The 20,321-nt window shown below is 36.1% G+C and overlaps 1 protein-coding gene across 1 annotated transcript in view; it reads left to right on the top strand.

The window, feature by feature from the left end:
- The first annotated feature begins 1,230 nt into the window (after positions 1 to 1,230).
- The window catches only part of LOC138321912 (spectrin alpha chain-like), a 35,155-nt gene continuing 16,064 nt past the window's right edge, over positions 1,231 to 20,321 (top strand). Inside the window, 31 exon segments of the mRNA XM_069265944.1 lie at positions 1,231 to 1,381; positions 3,422 to 3,685; positions 3,990 to 4,115; positions 4,484 to 4,708; positions 4,913 to 5,017; positions 5,315 to 5,406; positions 5,527 to 5,671; positions 5,835 to 5,951; positions 6,678 to 6,851; positions 7,023 to 7,124; positions 7,259 to 7,396; positions 7,687 to 7,797; positions 8,785 to 8,862; positions 9,150 to 9,305; positions 9,589 to 9,731; positions 9,903 to 9,964; positions 10,398 to 10,510; positions 11,223 to 11,237; positions 13,108 to 13,176; positions 13,643 to 13,759; positions 14,157 to 14,283; positions 14,638 to 14,828; positions 15,102 to 15,344; positions 15,648 to 15,782; positions 16,152 to 16,297; positions 16,518 to 16,716; positions 16,900 to 17,007; positions 17,135 to 17,226; positions 18,789 to 18,933; positions 19,042 to 19,158; positions 19,326 to 19,436. Coding sequence (XP_069122045.1) covers positions 1,355 to 1,381; positions 3,422 to 3,685; positions 3,990 to 4,115; positions 4,484 to 4,708; positions 4,913 to 5,017; positions 5,315 to 5,406; positions 5,527 to 5,671; positions 5,835 to 5,951; positions 6,678 to 6,851; positions 7,023 to 7,124; positions 7,259 to 7,396; positions 7,687 to 7,797; positions 8,785 to 8,862; positions 9,150 to 9,305; positions 9,589 to 9,731; positions 9,903 to 9,964; positions 10,398 to 10,510; positions 11,223 to 11,237; positions 13,108 to 13,176; positions 13,643 to 13,759; positions 14,157 to 14,283; positions 14,638 to 14,828; positions 15,102 to 15,344; positions 15,648 to 15,782; positions 16,152 to 16,297; positions 16,518 to 16,716; positions 16,900 to 17,007; positions 17,135 to 17,226; positions 18,789 to 18,933; positions 19,042 to 19,158; positions 19,326 to 19,436 — 3,993 coding nt within the window. The 5' untranslated portion in view covers positions 1,231 to 1,354.

Genomic DNA, 20,321 nt, shown 5'->3' with positions numbered 1-20,321 from the left:
TAAAAAAAACATCAGCTGAAAATCTTCTTTAATGCTTATTTTGAGCTTGTCCTATGAATTGGTTTGAGACTGTCTGGCAGATATTGGATGTGTTACAATATTGATGGAAAATATTGTCTACAGCAGTAGGGCTGGTATATTGTACAGAGCTCCATGTTGAACTGAGTCAGGCAGTAGAACCAGATGTGGCTGAGCTGGCTGTAGGCTGAGCTGGTATGTGTGGAATGCTACAGCAGATAGCTGGCTGATAAGGATGCCATTATGGATGGGAGGAAGATGATGCAGCTACTCCCTGTTGATTCAGCTGCTGTGTTATTACTGGGACATACCATCACATCCCTTGTGAACTGCAATGGACTATCTTAGTCATTAATGTAGTTATAGTGCTTGGATCAGTCCATTTATTTCTGGGAATGAGATGTTTTTGCACAGATGGATGGTTTTACCCCTCAATTATCATAATAGACTGTCCTGCACAACAGATGTTCAATGGATGTTTTAGAACAGTCTAAATTATACATAGGGGAGGAAAAATGGTGTTGAAGAGCTGCCAGGGTTTGCCAGATGTATAGGTGTCCCTTCTTAGACCAACACCCAGACCTATTTGTAATTGCTATTTTTGTTTTGTTGGTGGCCTACTTTGTGTACTACGGACTGTTCTGTCTGGTTCTCTATCTGTTAATGCTCAATCGAAGATTAGCCCGAGCTAACAATGCTCACAGAACAGCTAATCGAGGTACGCATGAAAACATTTAGAAGTGTTATGATGAATATTCATTAGAAATTAAAGTTCAACACTGCATCCTAACAGACCTGGAAACTTGCATGCATAAAGCTCTCACAGAAATATTTCTATGCCAAATTACAAATTAGAAATAAGTTTCTGTTATTTATGATCTCTCATGGATATGTATATAAGTGTAGAAGTTCCAGTCCTAAACTGTAAGTAATAAATTGTCAGTGTGTATATATATATACGTATACCCTATAGCTAACCTATCAAAAATTAATGGTAAACAGGTATTTTAGTAGTCACATATAATCCTATATGGGACCATTGTTGAATACAGATGAAAATGTTCAGGCTTATTTAAAAGTCAATCGCTGCATAAAATAAAAGACAATTTATTATAATGCAAAACAATCACGGCTAGGACAAATGGTGTTATATGATATATCTATAATGTTCACCACTACAGCTGCTGATGGTCATTGTCATCAGGACTAGGGCTAGGATGACATTGACTGTCCTGCCGTGAGGATCTGACTGTGCTGGTCCCTGTGGGACACACAGCCTGCTGAGCCAGTGTATATGTGTGTGTGTTAGATTACTGTAGTCTGTCTGTGGATTAGTATGTACTGTGCTGGAATGGAAGATTCTGTAAGTATTTGGGTGTGGAGTTGTTTTTGTGAGTGATGAACAAGATTAATTACTTTGCATTCTTTCAGTGTCTATATATCGTTTCCTGCTGTAATGACCCTATATTTGAGGGTTTTCATCTCATGATCATATTATCACATATTACTGTTATTGTACATACCGTAGTTTCATTTGGCCACACCCATGTGTAGAGATCCAGAGAGTTCGCTAATTTTAAACATAGAATATTGATATGTTATTATATTCCAGTTAGACTCACTATTTATTGATTATCACATGTATATATATATATTTAATGCCTGTTAACTCCTAGTAGTGATATATTGGATCAGAGTGTTTACCCATCTTACAAAACTACATCATAATACCCCGCTAATGTACCCTTTTAGATTATTTTGTAGGAGGCCCTTGCCTCCATTGGCCCCTACATTTCTAAAACCGTTAACGACCCCTTTGATTCAGGAAATTTCTTTACATTTCTTTGTAAATGTGACTTCGATAATTGTCAAAATATATATATAGAAAATGACCCATCCATTTTCTCAACCAAAATGACCCCAGACAGTCATTGTGTATGAATGTGTAGTGTAGTGTGTGTGAGATGTAAATGATCAGACTAGAACTATGGTTGATTGATGTGTATTATGTGTTACTGTGGATGAATGTGAGGATGATGAGTAGTGTGTAAATGATCAGACTATCTGACTGTAGAACTATCGTTGTTTGATGTGTATTTAATGTTACTGTGAGAGCGAATGTGAGGATGGTGTGTAGTGTGTGTGAGATGTAAATGATCAGACTATCTGACTGTAGAACTATTGTTGTTTGATGTGTATTATGTGTTACTGTGTACGAATGTGAGGATGGTGTGTAGTGTGTGTGAGATGTAAATGATCAGACTATCTGACTGTAGAACTATTGTTGTTTGATGTGTATTTAATGTTACTGTGTACGAATGTGAGGATGGTGTGTAGTGTGTGTGAGATGTAAATGATCAGACTATCTGACTGTAGAACTATTGTTGTTTGATGTGTATTTATGTTACTGTGTACGAATGTGAGGATGGTGTGTAGTGTGTACGAATGTGAGGTGTTGATGTGTTTTAATGTACTGTGTACGAATAGTGTGTGAGATAGATGTAAATGATCAGACTATCTGACTGTAGAACTATTGTTGTTTGATGTGTATTTAATGTTACTGTGTACGAATGTGAGGATGGTGTGTAGTGTGTGTGAGATGTAAATGATCAGACTATCTGACTGTAGAACTATTGTTGTTTGATGTGTATTTATGTGTTACTGTGTACGAATGTGAGGATGGTGTGTAGTGTGTGTGAGATGTAAATGATCAGACTATCTGACTGTAGAACTATTGATTTATTCAATGTAGAAATGCAGACAATATTGGGACATAATATTCTAGGGTGAATCATCTGGAATAAACCATGATATAACACGGCTCAGGAATAGATCAAGGCTTGGCATAGAGAACTTTCTATAAACCTGGCAAAATAGCCACTGATTTTAGGGCATGGCTAGACAGGTCTTGGACTCATTCTTTAATTGGAACTTATCCAAATTTTCTAACTTGCTGTTATCATAAGTACAGTATCTTTGTACTAGGACATGAACAGAAGAACAAAATAATTATATTACAGAATATGTTAAACTTGAATGAAGACTGATATCAATTGAGGTCTGGCCTTAAATAAACTAGTTTTATGTAAAATTATATAGATGTATAGACTTGGCATAAAAATAGAACCTTAGGTTGAGATCAAGATACTGTGCATGCATACTGTAATGATGTCACAATTCTAGACTTATAATCATGTATATACATTGTCAGGTAAAAGTCTGTGCATAAAGTCAAGTTGCACATGTAGGTAATGTTTTGTACAAGCACAAAATATACATCTACACCCAGAATGGTGTACACAATGCATCGGTTAATTCATATAATGTTGTTGTAGTTCACATTGTATCAAATGTATCATTTTATCTTAATGAAGACCTGACCTATGACATTTTATGCTTTCAGAGCGAAGACAAGATGACGACGACGGAGGTTCAGCCTCGTGAGATCCGGATTCTGGAAACCGCGGAGGATATCCAGTCACGGAGAGAGGAGGTTTTATCTCGATACACCAACTTTAAAGATGCATGCCAGGATAGGAGGAAGAAGCTGGAGGATTCCCGTCGCTACCAATATTTCAAACGTGACGCTGATGAACTGGAAAGCTGGATCTTGGAAAAACTACAGACAGCCTCAGACGAGAGCTACAAAGATCCCACTAACTTGCAGGTAATGTGATTTAACAGGACTTTATAATGTGAGGCAAAATATGTTTACATTTCAACTGTTTCTAGGGCTCTATAAATATCTATTATTATAAACTAAAGTTATGGATAAATAAATGGACAATGAAAAATTTTCATCAAAGTACAATTACAATATAAGTTTAGAACAGGTTTAAGGATTTTACAATCTGATTTTAATCAGATTGAGGATTTTATCAATTTTCACTTTGATTTTCACTTTTTGTGTACCTAACCAAATATTAAAAGTTTTACCTTGAATTGAAATATCTGTAACTTTGACTTGACAGGCTAAGATTCAGAAACACCAGGCGTTTGAAGCTGAAGTTGTCGCCCACGCCAATGCCATTGTAGTACTGGACAACACTGGTACAGAAATGATTGAACAGGAACATTTTGCCTCTGATATCATCAAGGTAGGTCCCAAAGATCAAAACAAGTCATATTGTACATCAATGGTGTATACATACTGGGATATCATCAAATCTGGAGATACCCTTAAACTACTACATTCTTTACTAAAACATCAATTTTAACTTCCTAAAATTCATGTAATTGTAATTACCTTTTATATTTTAAAACCATAAATTTTGGTAGATGTTATCTCTGTATCCATGTGATCCTTGGATGTTTTCTTTGTATCCATGTAAATTTTGGATGTTTTCTTTGTTGGATCCATGTACATGTAAATTTTGGATGTTTTCTTTGTTGGATGTTTTCTCTATCCATATATTATGTTACAAACAAGTGTCATGTGTTGCTGACTTTGTCCTGATAATTGTAGGCACGTTTGGATGAACTACACAGACTCTGGGACCTGCTGATGTCCAAACTGTCAGAGAAAGGTCTGAAGCTGAAACAGGCACTGCGACTCGTCCAGTTTATGAGGGAATGTAACGAAGTCATGTTCTGGATCAACGACAAGGAGGCTTTCGTGTCGTCGGAGGAATTTGGACAGGATCTCGAACATGTCGAGGTTTTACAGAAGAAATTTGATGAATTTCAAAAGGTATCTATTAAATAGTTTAGTTAAAAGATAAGCATTTATTGGTATCAATGAAATCTTTGTTTTTGAAACTTATTACTGAAATATAAAAGCAAAAAAATTAATTTATAAATAAATACAAATGGATTTCATGAAGTGAGAATCTGATGGAAACAAGAGTTGTAATGTGTTGTAAGTGCTGAAGGAATTTTGATTTTGTGTCATCAGGATTTACAAAACCATGAAGATAAAGTGACAGAAGTGAACACCTTGGCTGAACATCTCATCACCGACGAACACCCCGAGGAGACTACCATCAGAGCCCGCCAGGAGGTCAGCATCTATACAGCACTGATTAACAGATAAATTAATCAATCTTACAGACAGATGTAACATTAAATCAAATTTGTTGATTCTAAAACTTATAAATCGTCAGTCATTAGTCAAAACTAATAATTAAAAAACTTCTGAAATAAAAACAAAGGTTCATTCCACATATTTCCACAGAATAGGGTTCTATATGAAGGTGCATAATATAGATTTAATATTATGCCCTTATTTACACTTGTGATGCATTTATCAACAAACTGAGAGATTTATGTAAGAACAATGTCATGTTCTGATTGACAGGAAATCAATGAAGCGTGGCAGAGACTGAAGCAGATGTCATTACTGAGACAGGAGAGATTGTTTGGAGCTCATGAAATACAGCGATTTAACAGGTATAGGCTTAGGCTTTCTTAGCTTCTTAGCATTGTCACAATTTCACTGAATCTTTGTAACAATGAATTATCTGTCACTTAGTGAAGTATGTAAACCTTAATTACTGACGTTACTTACAGAGACGCGGATGAGACTATCGCCTGGATCATGGAGAAGGATGTCATTCTGTCGTCAGATGACTATGGCCGAGACTTGGCTAGCGTACAGGCTCTACAGCGTAAACATGAGGGTGTGGAGCGAGACTTGGCCGCTCTTGAAGAGAAGGTTAGTTATAAACATAATTATTTTGTTAATATCATGTCACTGTTATGTCACATTTTATTTTGGAATCTTTTTTAAGTATTTCAGTTGTTAGCCTATCACTGTTGTCATATTTTGTTGTGGAATCTTTTGTAAGTGAGATTATAAATAGAGTTGAATGTTACAGGTAACAACACTTGGAAATGAGTCTGAGCGACTGATGGATATCCACAAAGATCAGGCCGGACAAATCAGTAACAAACAGACAGAGATAGTGGACAACTGGGAAAGGCTCAAGAACAAGGTAACCATACATCTCTACCCGGGTTACCACTAGCCCTTTATCTCACCCATTTGGGTCATTTGTCTGGTACTGACTTGGGTCGGGTACCCTGACTTTACTCCATCAACGAAACTTGATACATCATAAAATGGTCCTGGCTGTTAAAGTGAATAGTCGGGCAAAGAAAACCAGTCTAAATGCGTTCATTGGCCTTCCAAAAGTTCTCACATATTAATACGACGGTCAAGTTCTGCTTAGTTTCCCAGTTCTGACCATTAAAGTAAAGAAAAGTTGAAAGCATTGAAAGCGAGGCTACGTGGAAATGTAACCACGGACATAGTGAGCCGGGAGGACGTTTTAGAATTTCCATACTTTAAATTAATCTCTTCGTACGAAAACAGATTTTGACGAGAGATTTTATTTTTCCATTTCATAAGAAATTATACTGGATACATTCACACCATTTTTACCAACTTTACCGACTTTAGCCATTCTTGCCCGACTGTTCACTTTAATAGGATGTAAAAAAAAAAACAACAGCCGAGTTTGAATGTATTATCCAAAAAAATACTTTAAAAAAAAAAGTAAAACGAGGTATTGAGTTATACAAGTTCAAATTAATGAGTAGTACACAATCCTAATGAGTGTTGAAACTCAATTATCAGTCATGTCTAGGGTGCTTATTACCAATCATGGGCCAGTGGAATAAGTAATTTATTGATTAATTTATTCATGTTTTGTTGACAGGGTTCAGAGAGGAAAGCTCGTCTGGATGACTCGTACTACCTTCACCGTTTCCTGGCAGATTTTCGTGACCTCATCTCCTGGGTGCATGATATGAAAGCAATCATCTCCGCTGACGACCTCGCCAAAGATGTGGCTGGGGCAGAAGCTCTTGTTGATCGCCATCATGAACACAAGGTATGGAATATTTTACAGTAATGTTCAGGAAATAACACATTCAGTGGGTAGTTAAACAATAATTCAAAAGCGAAAAATAAGATGACCTTGTATTACAGTTATCATACAGAATGTTTTATGTAGAATACTGCTGTTTTAAGTTTTAATGGAGATTAATTTTCATATTGACAGGGTGAGATTGATGCCAGAGAAGACAGCTTTAAGACAACTGCAGAAGCCGGCCAGAGACTGGTCAATGCTGACCACTACGCTGCTGATGAAGTCAGAGACAAAGTAAGTCATGTATATTGACCACTGTAGTATGTTAATTAATTTGAATAATTTCTGAAACATATGCCTTGCTCAGTTTCTAAAATGATTTTCAACCAAAATTATAATTTTAACATGATGACATTTGAATGTTGCAGCTTTCGGTGCTGTCGTCCGAGAAGTCCAGCCTACATGACCTGTGGGAGGAGAGGAAGATCCTGTATGAACAGTGTATGGACCTTCAGCTTTTCTACAGGGATACTGAGCACGCTGATGCCTGGATGACCAAACAGGAGGTGAGATTACCTTACGATAGTCTGCTTTATATATTAACTTCAGCAATAAATATCTAGTGTCTGACATACTACAGAGCTATGATTATAAGGGTAGGTGTTAGTTTGTGTGAGAAAAATACTTCTCTGTAAAATATGATAACCTACTCACAAACAAACTACTGAATACATTATTGGAGAATGGCTATTCTATGATTTTGAGAGATTTTGAACAGAAAAAATTGTAAGAGTTATTTTTATCACAAGTGCTCCCTAATGCATCTTTTATAATAACAATGATTGGTCTGTTTCAGGCTTTCCTGGCCAATGAGGATCTCGGAGACTCATTAGACAGTGTAGAAGCACTCATCAAGAAACATGAAGATTTTGAGAAATCCCTGGCTGCTCAGGAGGAGAAAATCAAGGTAGGTATACAGGATAAGTCTTTAATGTAAACCGAGTTATTACATTGATGATAATTTTGTTGTAATCGCTGCAATTTTGGAAATGTTCACAGACCTTACCTTTTTTCCATCATCTGTAGCTACGATGTCTTTAGTATTAAATGGGTTTCAAATTCTATATTATAATAGCAGTTTATCCAGCTTATGTTTAAGAATGACTTAAGTACATCAGCTTGTGTTTTGGAGTGACTAGAGTACATAAGTACATCAGCTTGTGTTTTGGAGTGACTAGAGTACATAAGTACATCAGCTTGTGTTTTGGAGTGACTAGAGTACATAAGTACATCAGCTTGTGTTTTGGAGTGACTAGAGTACATAAGTACATCAGCTTGTGTTTTGGAGTGACTAGAGTACATAAGTACATCAGCTTGTGTTTTGGAGTGACTAGAGTACATAAGTACATCAGCTTGTGTTTTGGAGTGACTAGAGTACATAAGTACATCAGCTTGTGTTTTGGAGTGACTAGTTTTAGTACATACATAAGTACATCAGCTTGTGTTTTGGAGTGACTAGAGTACATAAGTACATCAGCTTGTGTTTTGGAGTGACTAGAGTACATAAGTACATCAGCTTGTGTTTTGGAGTGACTAGAGTACATCAGCTTGTGTTTTGGAGTGACTAGAGTACATAAGTACATCAGCTTGTGTTTTGGAGTGACTAGAGTACATAAGTACATCAGCTTGTGTTTTAGAGTGACTAGAGTACATAAGTACATCAGCTTGTGTTTTGGAGTGACTAGAGTACATAAGTACATCAGCTTGTGTTTTGGAGTGACTAGAGTACATAAGTACATCAGCTTGTGTTTTGGAGTGACTAGAGTACATCAGCTTGTGTTTTGGAGTGACTAGAGTACATAAGTACATCAGCTTGTGTTTTGGAGTGACTAGAGTACATAAGTACATCAGCTTGTGTTTTGGATATTGTATGTATGAATATCATCTGTTGTAGTTGTTGGATGACTTTGCCACCAAACTCATTGAGAGTGAACACTACGCCCAAGATGATGTGGCCGCAAGACGAGACCAGGTAAGGAACTTTAAAAAGTCGGAAATCTCGCACTCCGGTGTGTGTCATAAGTTCAAACAAAACTGTAACCTTCATTTATTTTAAATTGTTTGCTAAACAAAGGCAATATTACTGGTATTAGTGATATTTTGTTCAAATAATAAGTGTATGTGAAAAATTGAGTATTTTGAATTTAAGATTAATAAGAAAAAAATTGAAATTAGATCTTAATGATGTGTGAAGCTGTTAAAGTTTGAGATCTGTTACTTTGAAGTTGGTTTGATATTGTCTTGATTCTATTTGTTTAGCTGCTGACAAGGCGTACAGCTCTATACGAAGGCTCAGCCAACCGCCGACAGATGCTAGAAGAGTCTTACAAACTACAGACTTTCGAGAGAGATTGCGATGAGACCAAAGGCTGGATCAATGAGAAACTGAAAACCGCCTCTGATGAGAGCTACCTGGTATGTATCGATGGCCTATACAGAAACAGTAAAAGATTTATACCCTCAAAATAGGTTACGATACATTACCATCTTTTAAATAACAATATGCCCCTGCCATGAAATTGGAAGGTGGAGCATAGTTGTAATCTGTATGTCCTATCAAATGGCTCAGCTAGCAGCCCACAGATGTTAGTTTTATATGGAGACTTTAATTTATCCAGATTATCATATATTTATATACTCCTGGTTGATTTACCTGTTGTGTTCAGTATCAATAACATGTGTTGGTGTTGTTTTTCAGGATCCCACCAATCTGCAGACCAAAGTACAAAAACACCAGAATTTTGAAGCCGAGTTGGATGCCAACAAGAATCGTATCGAGACGATTCACCAGACAGGCGAGCAGTTGATCGAGGAGGAACACTATGCCTCCGAGAACATCAGGTGATTTGACTTAAAACGGACAAGGTGTTCCATAAGGATGAAGGAAAAACTATGTAAAATTTTTATCTGTAAAACAAATAATTTTATGCTCTTATTTACACTCCATATGCTCTTTTTGCAATAATCTTTAAGTTTTAAAAAGGAATCAAAATTTGTTTTGTTTTGTTTCAGGGAGCGTATTGATGAGATCCAGAAGTTGTGGGATAGTCTGCTTTCTCAGACAGACAGGAAAGGTAAGGTTTTAAATTACTGTAAAAGGAACTGTTATGGATTGGGGGAAGTAGGAATCTGTTTCCTGGATCTGTTTGTCTAGAAACAATAATCGACCGACTACTTCTCCTACACTAATGTAGGCCATTTAACGAAACTTGGGGGCAGAAATCCTTATACAGTTTGTGTTAAATGTGCATAATCTATATTGGAGCAAGATATCTCCACCTTGTTCAGGGCAATGCCCCTCTACTACAAAATGCTTAAATGACTACTCCTAAACTACTGGAGGAATTTTAATGAAACTTGTTGATGATATTGTTATAGAGTGTTTATTTTTTTGAGGGGATGGGATATAAGTTGGCCTCCTGGACAACAGTTCTAGTTTACACTAGGTTAAGTCAATGTATGGGATGTAGACAACAGGACACTGAGATTATGGTGTTATTTTGACAGGGAACAAACTGAAGGAAGCCAGCCAACAGCAGCAGTTTATCAGAAACACAGAAGATATCGAGACATGGCTTTGTGAGATCGAGGGACAGCTTATGTCAGAAGATTTTGGCAAGGTAAGATAAGGCCTCTCGCATCAGACTCTTTAATTGTGTTAAATACTGCATGTTTTTCTCCTCATCGTTGTAAGTTTGAACTTGTATCCTGAATCTTGTTATTTTTATTACTATCAATTAACTTGTCATTATGTAATGTAACACTGCACAAAATTGTGTAAAGGGGAGGTAACTGATCATATGTTTTGGGTGGGGCAATGTTACTGTGACAACTGTGATATAAAAGTTGGGTTACATTTGGTGGACTTCTATATTATGACGAGTTGTTGTTGTTTATTAGAGCATGTAACTGATTAAATATGCCTTTCTCTTTGTACATGTCATTGTTTGTGATTGAAAACTTTCTCCATAGGCTGAATTATCGCTTGAAGTTCACTTTGTTTGTATTTCTTTGTTTTTCTGTTAGAAGATAATTTGGCTTTTGAAAATTTCTTCATTTAAATCTGCAAAAAATAACAAGATTAAAAGTGATGTTGCACATTTTGTTGAATTTCAAGAAATAATTTTCATCATTAATACATCAAATTCAGTTGGTATATATCATCTGTAAGAAAAAAATTCTTTCAATAAGAAACACAACGAGAGGTGTTAAATTGTTACATAATACAAGGTATTTCAAGGTAGACAAAAAGATGGAATAATTTTCAGTGAAGCCTCCAAGCACGATGTTGTTAAGTGTTCGTCAGGTTGATTTGATTTTCTATCCCTTTAGCCGCTCCACCGACATGTGAGTGCAGTCCAAACGTTTGGTTTACTAGCTTTAACTGCTTGATTGTTTTGCTTGCCTATTTCTCCATCTCGGTCCTTATTGTTTTTCAGCTGCACTAGTTTTGATATAGTACCTTACCTGTCACCAGACTTAGTAATGTCACCATAGGCGACACATGTTGTAGTTGTCATGGCTACATATGGCCAGTATATGAGATAATTCATTAGAGCTGCTAGAGAAGCCAGTGTGGCTGTGGTAGACAGTGTAGATTGGTGAAGGGTTTCTGTAGTGCTGAGCTGTGTCCGGCTCTACTAATACATCTTACTCAAGACTTTAAGTGAAATAATTAATGAGAACTCATCCTGTTTCTTACTGTATTAAACAAAAAATAGACTATCTATCCGGTAAACTGAAAATGTACAGAGTAAATGAAATCTCAAAACGATAATATGAGAGGAATTAGGTACACTCCACCCCTAAACCCATTCCCAACTAGAAGTAATTCTACTCCAAAACCCCACCCCACCTGAATTATGGTCCGTACACTCCATCCCCATACCCCCAATCCCCAATAATGCTACAACACATCCCTGGTATCAGGTCTGTGAATTCTTTTGTATCATTTGTGGGCAGTCTCTGGTGGACTATCAACAATCTTGGGAGGATTCTATCTGTTGGGATATTTCACCTTTGAATATTGAACATAATTTTCAGTTCTTCCACAAAAAAAATATATATATATATAACAGAACAGATTTCAACTTAAAACTTTTTTCCCAAATCTTTTACTCACTGGTTTGATTTTATTTACTGTGTGTTTTAGTAAAAACAAAAACCACTAATAATTTGACCATCAGTAATGCTTAGATAAGTTGAAATGAGATCCATAATCTGTCTATACAGATAACGTTTGTCATTATACAGGTGTGTGTTACTCTCACCACAGCTTTGTGTGTTGTCTAAAATATCTATTTCAGATTCTTTGAGGCCAAAGAAGAGCATTAACATCAAGTTATTTTGTGGCAAATATCAGTACAATTGAATAGTAAAAATGATTTAAGAAAATGAAAAATGAATTGATGAAACACCAAATAAAATTGATAAATATTAATCTGAGTAACATCAGCGCTAAATGAGCTAACCTAGCTATGTGCTAAATTTGTTTTGTGACAAAAAAAATGAATGCTTTAGGATGAAATGTTAATAATCATTTTAAGAGAGAGAGAGAGGGGAAAATTTTTTTTTTACTGATGTAATGAAAAACAAAGTTAGAAGTGCGCTTGTTTGGCCTAGCAGTGTGAATGGGGGAGACCTGTATTACCTAGTGGCTCCCAGAGCTTGTAACGGAGGATAGCATTAAAGGAACCTCCAGAAAATGCTTAAGGACAGGTTACTCAAGAAATTGCTCTCGTGCTTATAGGGGAGACTGCTAGAGCCTCCAGAAGCTATGTATCTATTGGAAGGGGCTGTCTCGTCTATCGTTGATAACTAAGATAACTAAATTTTCTGCTATTGATTAAATTTATGACATTCAACCAGTTTTATTTAAGGATTAATGTATATTTATTTATAACTATAGCCATCCATATATGAATTTAATATATCCGAGCATGTATACTTATATGTGATATACAATATACAAAGAAATCTTTTAATTTTCCCATGCATGTATTCTGTACAATTCTGTAATGTCAAAAAAGAGTATTACAATATTCCCAAGCATGTGTATACTTCATGTACATACTTCTAATATCTGAAAGAGTAGCACATTTGTCCTTGAACAACATGACAGTACTATGCATGTATGTATACTTATCTATATCCTACTTACCCAATGACCTGCTGATATTGTGATATCCTTTTCTCATCTCGTGTTTTATCTGTGTAGGATTTGACCAGTGTCCAGAACTTACAGAAGAAACATGCCCTGCTGGAAGCTGACGTTGCTGCTCATCAGGTAACTACTTCACTATTCTGTTAAAATGTCCATGGATCCACAAACATCTTTCCAGTTAGTGGCCAGTAACTAAATTTCCTTTCTACCCAAAAATATTCTATCCCAAATACATGAATTAGAAGGTATCCCCTGAAATAGCTCAATTATAATGTATCATTATAAATTACAATGTATCAGTATACAAGAATTTTTTTTTTCAACTGACTCTGAATTCTAGGTTATTTAATTACTGAAATTCGAGTTACTGAAGTTTAAAAATTTAGCAGTCTCCTTTACATATAATCAAAGGATTTGAAGTGCCTCATCATCAAATTGACACTCTTAATGAAAACAAGAAATAGAAAATGTTATAACTTTTGTTGGAACGTTGTTTACCAGTGACTTGACCACAGTCATTATCCATGATAAGTAACTTATGAAAGCTAAGTATAAAGTTCCATAACAGTGCTATTGATATATTGTCCAGGATCGTATTGATGGCATCGTTATCCAAGCTGATCAGTTTGTCAAGTCCGGACATTTCGATGCTGAGAACATCAAAGCCAAGCAAATACAAGTGGTACAGCGCTACGAAACTCTTCAGGTAAGTCTACAAGCCTATAGCTAGCTGGTGTGTTTTACATAGAATTACAGGCAGAACGATCATTGATATAGGTCATATATATGATTAAATGTTGGTTAATATGTAGATCCTTTAAAAACCAAATAAGACTATGTAAGATATATGACTAAGTAAAATGAATCACTGTTTTGTAAATGACACCATCCCTACAAATCTAGTGCAATTTTCGTAAAGCAGAGATGTCAAAAATTAGTATCATGACAACTGCACCACAAGACACATTAAGCAGTTGTATATTAGGCTATGTACTGCATAAATTAAAGCAATCAAAGTTGGACATTAAAACATCACCCCGACAATTTCCTGTTTTAGTTCACTGTAGTTGTGTGATAACCATGTTTGTGTTTTCTGTGTACAGGAACCAATGCATGATCGTAAACAGAAGCTGGAGGATGCTCTCCGCCTCCAACAGTTCCTCCGAGACGTTGAAGATGAAGAAGACTGGATCAGAGAGAAGGAGCCTATTGCCTCCTCTACAAACAGAGGTACTTCTAATTCCTCAAAATCAATCGGCCATGGAGATCCTATCTTCCAAATATATAATAATGTGAATCAATATAAAATCATATCAAGAGCCTATAACTTTTATGCTTTAAAATGTAGAATTGGAAAAAAAAGAAACCTGGTGAAGATCTGAAATGTTCCTTCAAACAGACCATGAAAATTTGTTAAGAAAGTTAAAGTTGTAATATGCAAGATAATTGCACAGAAATATCTATATCCCTGATGATAAATGCATTGTGCTGATGTCATACACTATGTATAACTAATGACATTTTCTAGGTTGTGACCTGATGTCATATTCCCTGTATAACTAATGCCATTGCCCCTATTTCTAGGTCGTGATCTGATTGGAGTACAGAACCTGCTCAAGAAACACCAGGCTCTCCAGGCTGAACTAGGAGGTCATGAACCTCGCATCAACAATGTCTGTCACCATGGTAATGAAATGATCAAGGATGGACATTTCGCTGCCAAGGAAATCAACCAAAAGATTGAAGGTCTGCAAGACAAATGGCAACAGCTGAAGGTAAATATCTGTGGTAGGAAGGAATACCATCTTAGTATTTGACAGATAAGTATTAATTGTGAATTCAATGCATAGTTGCAAGACAATACCCTGTTTTCTAAAAAAAATGACATTTTGCTTACAAACACATGACATCACAATCAATAACAGTAAAAGAGTGACTATTATTTTCTGTGTAATTATATATACATTTCTGGATGAGATAGAAAGTGACTGGAAATCATGTGTTGTTATAGAGGTATCCCCTATTAAGTACCATATGTATATTTACAGGACAAAGCCTTCCAGAGAAAACAGGATCTAGAGGACTCGCTCCAAGCCCAGCAGTACTTTGCTGACGCTAACGAAGCAGAATCCTGGATGAGGGAGAAGGAACCTCTGGCTGCCAACACTGACTACGGCAAAGATGAGGACACAGCTGAAGCACTCCTCAAAAAACATGAGGCATTTATGGCTGATCTGGAGGCCTACCGTTCTGTGGTAGAAGGACTACAGGAACAGTCTCAGGCCTGCAAGGTACGCAGTGGAGTCAGTCAGGATACATCTAAAGTATCACTACATTCTTTTAAGTTTCAATGCATAAGAGTAAACTAAACATAGTATCATGTCATGTTTTCTGGGTCACAGTTGCCATATTCTCAAGGTGCTCTGTCTTTCCTCAGCCTCCTAAACCAGGCAAATCCTTACTTGACCCTGGCTAATGATAGAACTTAAAACAAAAAAAGTCATCTGGAGATAAAGGTATCACGCAAGTAATCCCTGTAGATATTTAGTGACAGTATATTGTTCTGAAAATAACTTGTACAATATTGTTTACAGCAACAGGAAGCCCCCGTAGTGGATGACCTTGGCACGGAGAAGGTCATGGCTTTGTATGACTACACAGAGAAGTCCCCACGTGAGGTTTCCATGAAGAAAGGAGATGTTCTTACACTCCTTAACTGTGCTAATAAGGTAAAGTTACTGTGTATAAAGGTATCTTGTAATTATTGAATTCCTGTCTCTGAAAGTTTATTGTGAAATTTTAGCTGCAAGGATATTAGATTAGTATTCACCAACAGGAGTGGGACAACTGGTTTGTCTAACTGGGTGGGATGTGCTTTTTGGTGTCTTTTGCGACATGCTTCAGCAAAATCGTACTGTAAAAACGACAAAATATGAATATATTGGAGTCTCCCAAAACATTAAGACATTCACATAACACAACACATTGAGAGTTCATATTTAAATTTAAATAGCTTTAGCTGTGAATAGGACGTTAAGTTCAACCAACCAACCACATTGTGTTGTATACCTAATGTATGGTTGGCTGTGTTCCTACAGGATTGGTGGAAGGTGGAGGTCAATGACCGACAGGGATTCGTACCTGCTGCCTACGTAAAGAAACTTGACCCCAGTCTGTCTGCCAGCCGTAACAACCTGATGGACGAGTTCACCATTTCTGTCAGACAAAACCAGATTGAGACACAGTAAGTCAAAACATGTTAATGTATCTAATTGCTATTTGTAATCATCACATGAAATACACAAGTGAATTTTACCTTGAACAAGATCTACTTTTCAGTTTTTGATGAGATTGTTTTGTGAGGCGTCTTAGGATAAGTGACAATATTTGTTATGCATTTAGTTAGATAGTAACAGTTTAAATGTGCAAGTCAGTAAAGTATTGTCGTTGAATCTCTCGTCTAGATATGCCAATTTGTTGGACCAAGGAAACCAGCGTCGTGAGAAACTCCAGGAATCATGTCGTGCCTACCAATTGGTGCGTGAAGCTGCCGAGCTGGCATCATGGATCACTGAGAAAGAAAACATGATGGTCGGTGATGAAGTCGGAGAGGACCTTGAACAGGTGGAGGAGATGCAGAAGAAGTTTGATGACTACCAGAAGGTTCGTATAGGTTTTGATGTATGATAGTTCTATATCTAATTTACGTATCAATGATTGAAATATTATCATTATAAATGAGAATTTTAAACCCAGTTGGAGAAGTTTATGATTTTGTTGAACTTGTCTTTGAGTAGTCTTAGAATGAGTATTTATGTATATTATCAATGGAATTGTTACTTGTAGGATCTGAAGCAGAATGAGGCAAGACTCCAGGAACTCAACACCATCGCTGATAAGTTAACAGCCATGGGGCGTACAGAGGCTGCCGAAAAGATACGAGAACAAATTGCTGTAAGTTTCAGATAAACTAAACATAAATTTGTTTGCTTTTAAATTCATGACTAAAATTGCATGATGACTTGGATTGGTCTAACCAATGGTTGTGGAAAATAATTAGTATTTTTTATTGTGATTTCAGACCCTGAACAACAGATGGGAAAACCTACAGGCTGTCACAGCTGTCAGGGCCGAGACTCTTGGAAGTGCTCACGAAGTACAGAGATACCACAGGTACTAGCAAACTTAAAACATTCATATATACATGTAAAACAATAAAATTTGTTGAAACAAGATTGCTGGATATAGTTATAAAAGATTATTTATCTTCCAATTTAGCATTTGAATAAAGATGAATAAATAATTTAGATTAAGCTGTCATAATGTTGGTAGTTGGATGTTTAAGAATTGGTGTGTTTCATTGTTTGTATGTAACATACTGTTTCTAGGGATGTTGATGAGACCAAAGACTGGATCAATGAGTGTTTGTATGTAACATACTGTTTCTAGGGATGTTGATGAGACCAAAGACTGGATCAATGAGTGTTTGTATGTAACATACTGTTTCTAGGGATGTTGATGAGACCAAAGACTGGATCAATGAGTGTTTGTATGTAACATACTGTTTCTAGGGATGTTGATGAGACTAAAGACTGGATCAATGAGTGTTTGTATGTAACATACTGTTTCTAGGGATGTTGATGAGACCAAAGACTGGATCAATGAGTGTTTGTATGTAACATACTGTTTCTAGGGATGTTGATGAGACCAAAGACTGGATCAATGAGTGTTTGTATGTAACATACTGTTTCTAGGGATGTTGATGAGACTAAAGACTGGATCAATGAGTGTTTGTATGTAACATACTGTTTCTAGGGATGTTGATGAGACCAAAGACTGGATCAATGAGTGTTTGTATGTAACATACTGTTTCTAGGGATGTTGATGAGACTAAAGACTGGATCAATGAGTGTTTGTATGTAACATACTGTTTCTAGGGATGTTGATTATGTAACATACTGTTTCTAGGGATGTTGATGAGACCAAAGACTGGATCAATGAGTGTTTGTATGTAACATACTGTTTCTAGGGATGTTGATTATGTAACATGCTGTTTCTAGGGATGTTGATGAGACCAAAGACTGGATCAATGAGTGTTTGTATGTAACATACTGTTTCTAGGGATGTTGATTATGTAACATGCTGTTTCTAGGGATGTTGATGAGACCAAAGACTGGATGTCAATGAGTGTTTGTATGTAACATACTGTTTCTAGGGATGTTGATGAGACTAAAGACTGGATCAATGAGTGTTTGTATGTAACATACTGTTTCTAGGGGATGTTGATGAGACCAAAGACTGGATCAATGAGTGTTTGTATGTAACATACTGTTTCTAGGGATGTTGATGAGACTAAAGACTGGATCAATGAGTGTTTGTATGTAACATACTGTTTCTAGGGATGTTGATTATGTAACATACTGTTTCTAGGGATGTTGATGAGACTAAAGACTGGATCAATGAGTGTTTGTATGTAACATACTGTTTCTAGGGATGTTGATGAGACCAAAGACTGGATCAATGAGTGTTTGTATGTAACATACTGTTTCTAGGGATGTTGATGAGACTAAAGACTGGATCAATGAGTGTTTGTATGTAACATACTGTTTCTAGGGATGTTGATGAGACTAAAGACTGGATCAATGAGTGTTTGTATGTAACATACTGTTTCTAGGGATGTTGATGAGACTAAAGACTGGATCAATGAGTGTTTGTATGTAACATACTGTTTCTAGGGATGTTGATGAGACTAAAGACTGGATTAATGAGAAGGACCAAGCCCTCAACAATGAGAACTACGGCCATGACCTTGCTAGTGTACAGGCTCTACAGCGTAAACACGATGCCCTGGAGCGTGATCTTTCTGCTCTCGGAGAGAAGGTTAGTGCTCTTCTCAATAAATAGAGTACTTCTCTGAAAAATCTAATGTTGGAAAATCTGTAAAACTGAACAGTTTCATTACCTTGTTTATGTATATTGTGTTTGTAGGTACGAGACTTGGATGAGAGTGCTAAGCGCCTGATGCAGACCCACCCTGACCAAGCTGAGCAGATCTATGAACATCAGACGGAGATCAACGAGTTATGGAACACACTCACTGCCAAGGTAAGCCATAGAAGATAAAGTCAGCAGTGAATTTATACTGTAAACCAAATTGTTTCCGTCCATGAAAATAAATGTTCACAAGCGAAACATGAAGTCCTTAATGAATTTATTGGTAGTCAAAAGAATGTAAATTATACATAACTAATTGCATCTTGTATATGTTGTAGGCTGACGCCAGGAAATCCAAGCTTCTGGACAGCTACGACCTCCAAAGGTTCCTCAGCGACTACAGGTAATATACTGGTTTGTTTGAATCTGTTACAGAAGATCATCTTTTTGCCCCGCTATATAGTACTGCCATATCCAATCTATCCCGACAGGTTCTCATCCAGGTTTTATATGGCTACATGTCCTGATGTTTTTGTACGAATGTAAACTTTCTGGTACTGATGTTTATTATAAAGTTTTCTGGTACTGATGTTTATTATAAAGTTTTCTGGTACTGATGTTTATTATAAAGTTTTCTGGTACTGATGTTTATTATAAAGTTTTCTGGTACTGATGTTTATTATAAAGTTTTCTGGTACTGATGTTTATTATAAAGTTTTCTGGTACTGATGTTTATTATAAAGTTTTCTGGTACTGATGTTTATTATAAAGTTTTCTGGTACTGATGTTTATTATAAAGTTTTCTGGTACTGATGTTTATTATAAAGTTTTCTGGTACTGATGTTTATTATAAAGTTTTCTGGTACTGATGTTTATTATAAAGTTTTCTGGTACTGATGTTTATTATAAAGTTTTCTGGTACTGATGTTTATTATAAAGTTTTCTGGTACTGATGTTTATTATAAAGTTTTCTGTATTTTATTTAAGTTTTCTGTATATGATTTATTATAAAGTTTTCTGGTACTGATGTTTATTATAAAGTTTTCTGATACTGATGTTTATTATAAAGTTTTCTGGTACTGATGTTTATTATAAAGTTTTTTTTCTGTTATCTACAGATATTTCATTCTTGTATATTTCTATTCTGTATTACAATATCTTCATTCCTTGTATATTTCTATTCTGTATCTACAGATATCTTCATTCCTTGTATATTCTATTCTGTATCTACAGATATCTTCATTCCTTGTATATTTCTATTCTGTATCTACAGATATCTTCATTCCTTGTATATTTCTATTCTGTATCTACAATATTCTTCCTTGTATATTTCT

This window comes from Argopecten irradians, chromosome 4 (assembly GCF_041381155.1).
Source record: "Argopecten irradians isolate NY chromosome 4, Ai_NY, whole genome shotgun sequence".
Classification (NCBI taxonomy): Eukaryota; Metazoa; Mollusca; class Bivalvia; order Pectinida; family Pectinidae; genus Argopecten; species Argopecten irradians.
This window is presented reverse-complemented; position numbering and strand designations above follow the sequence as displayed.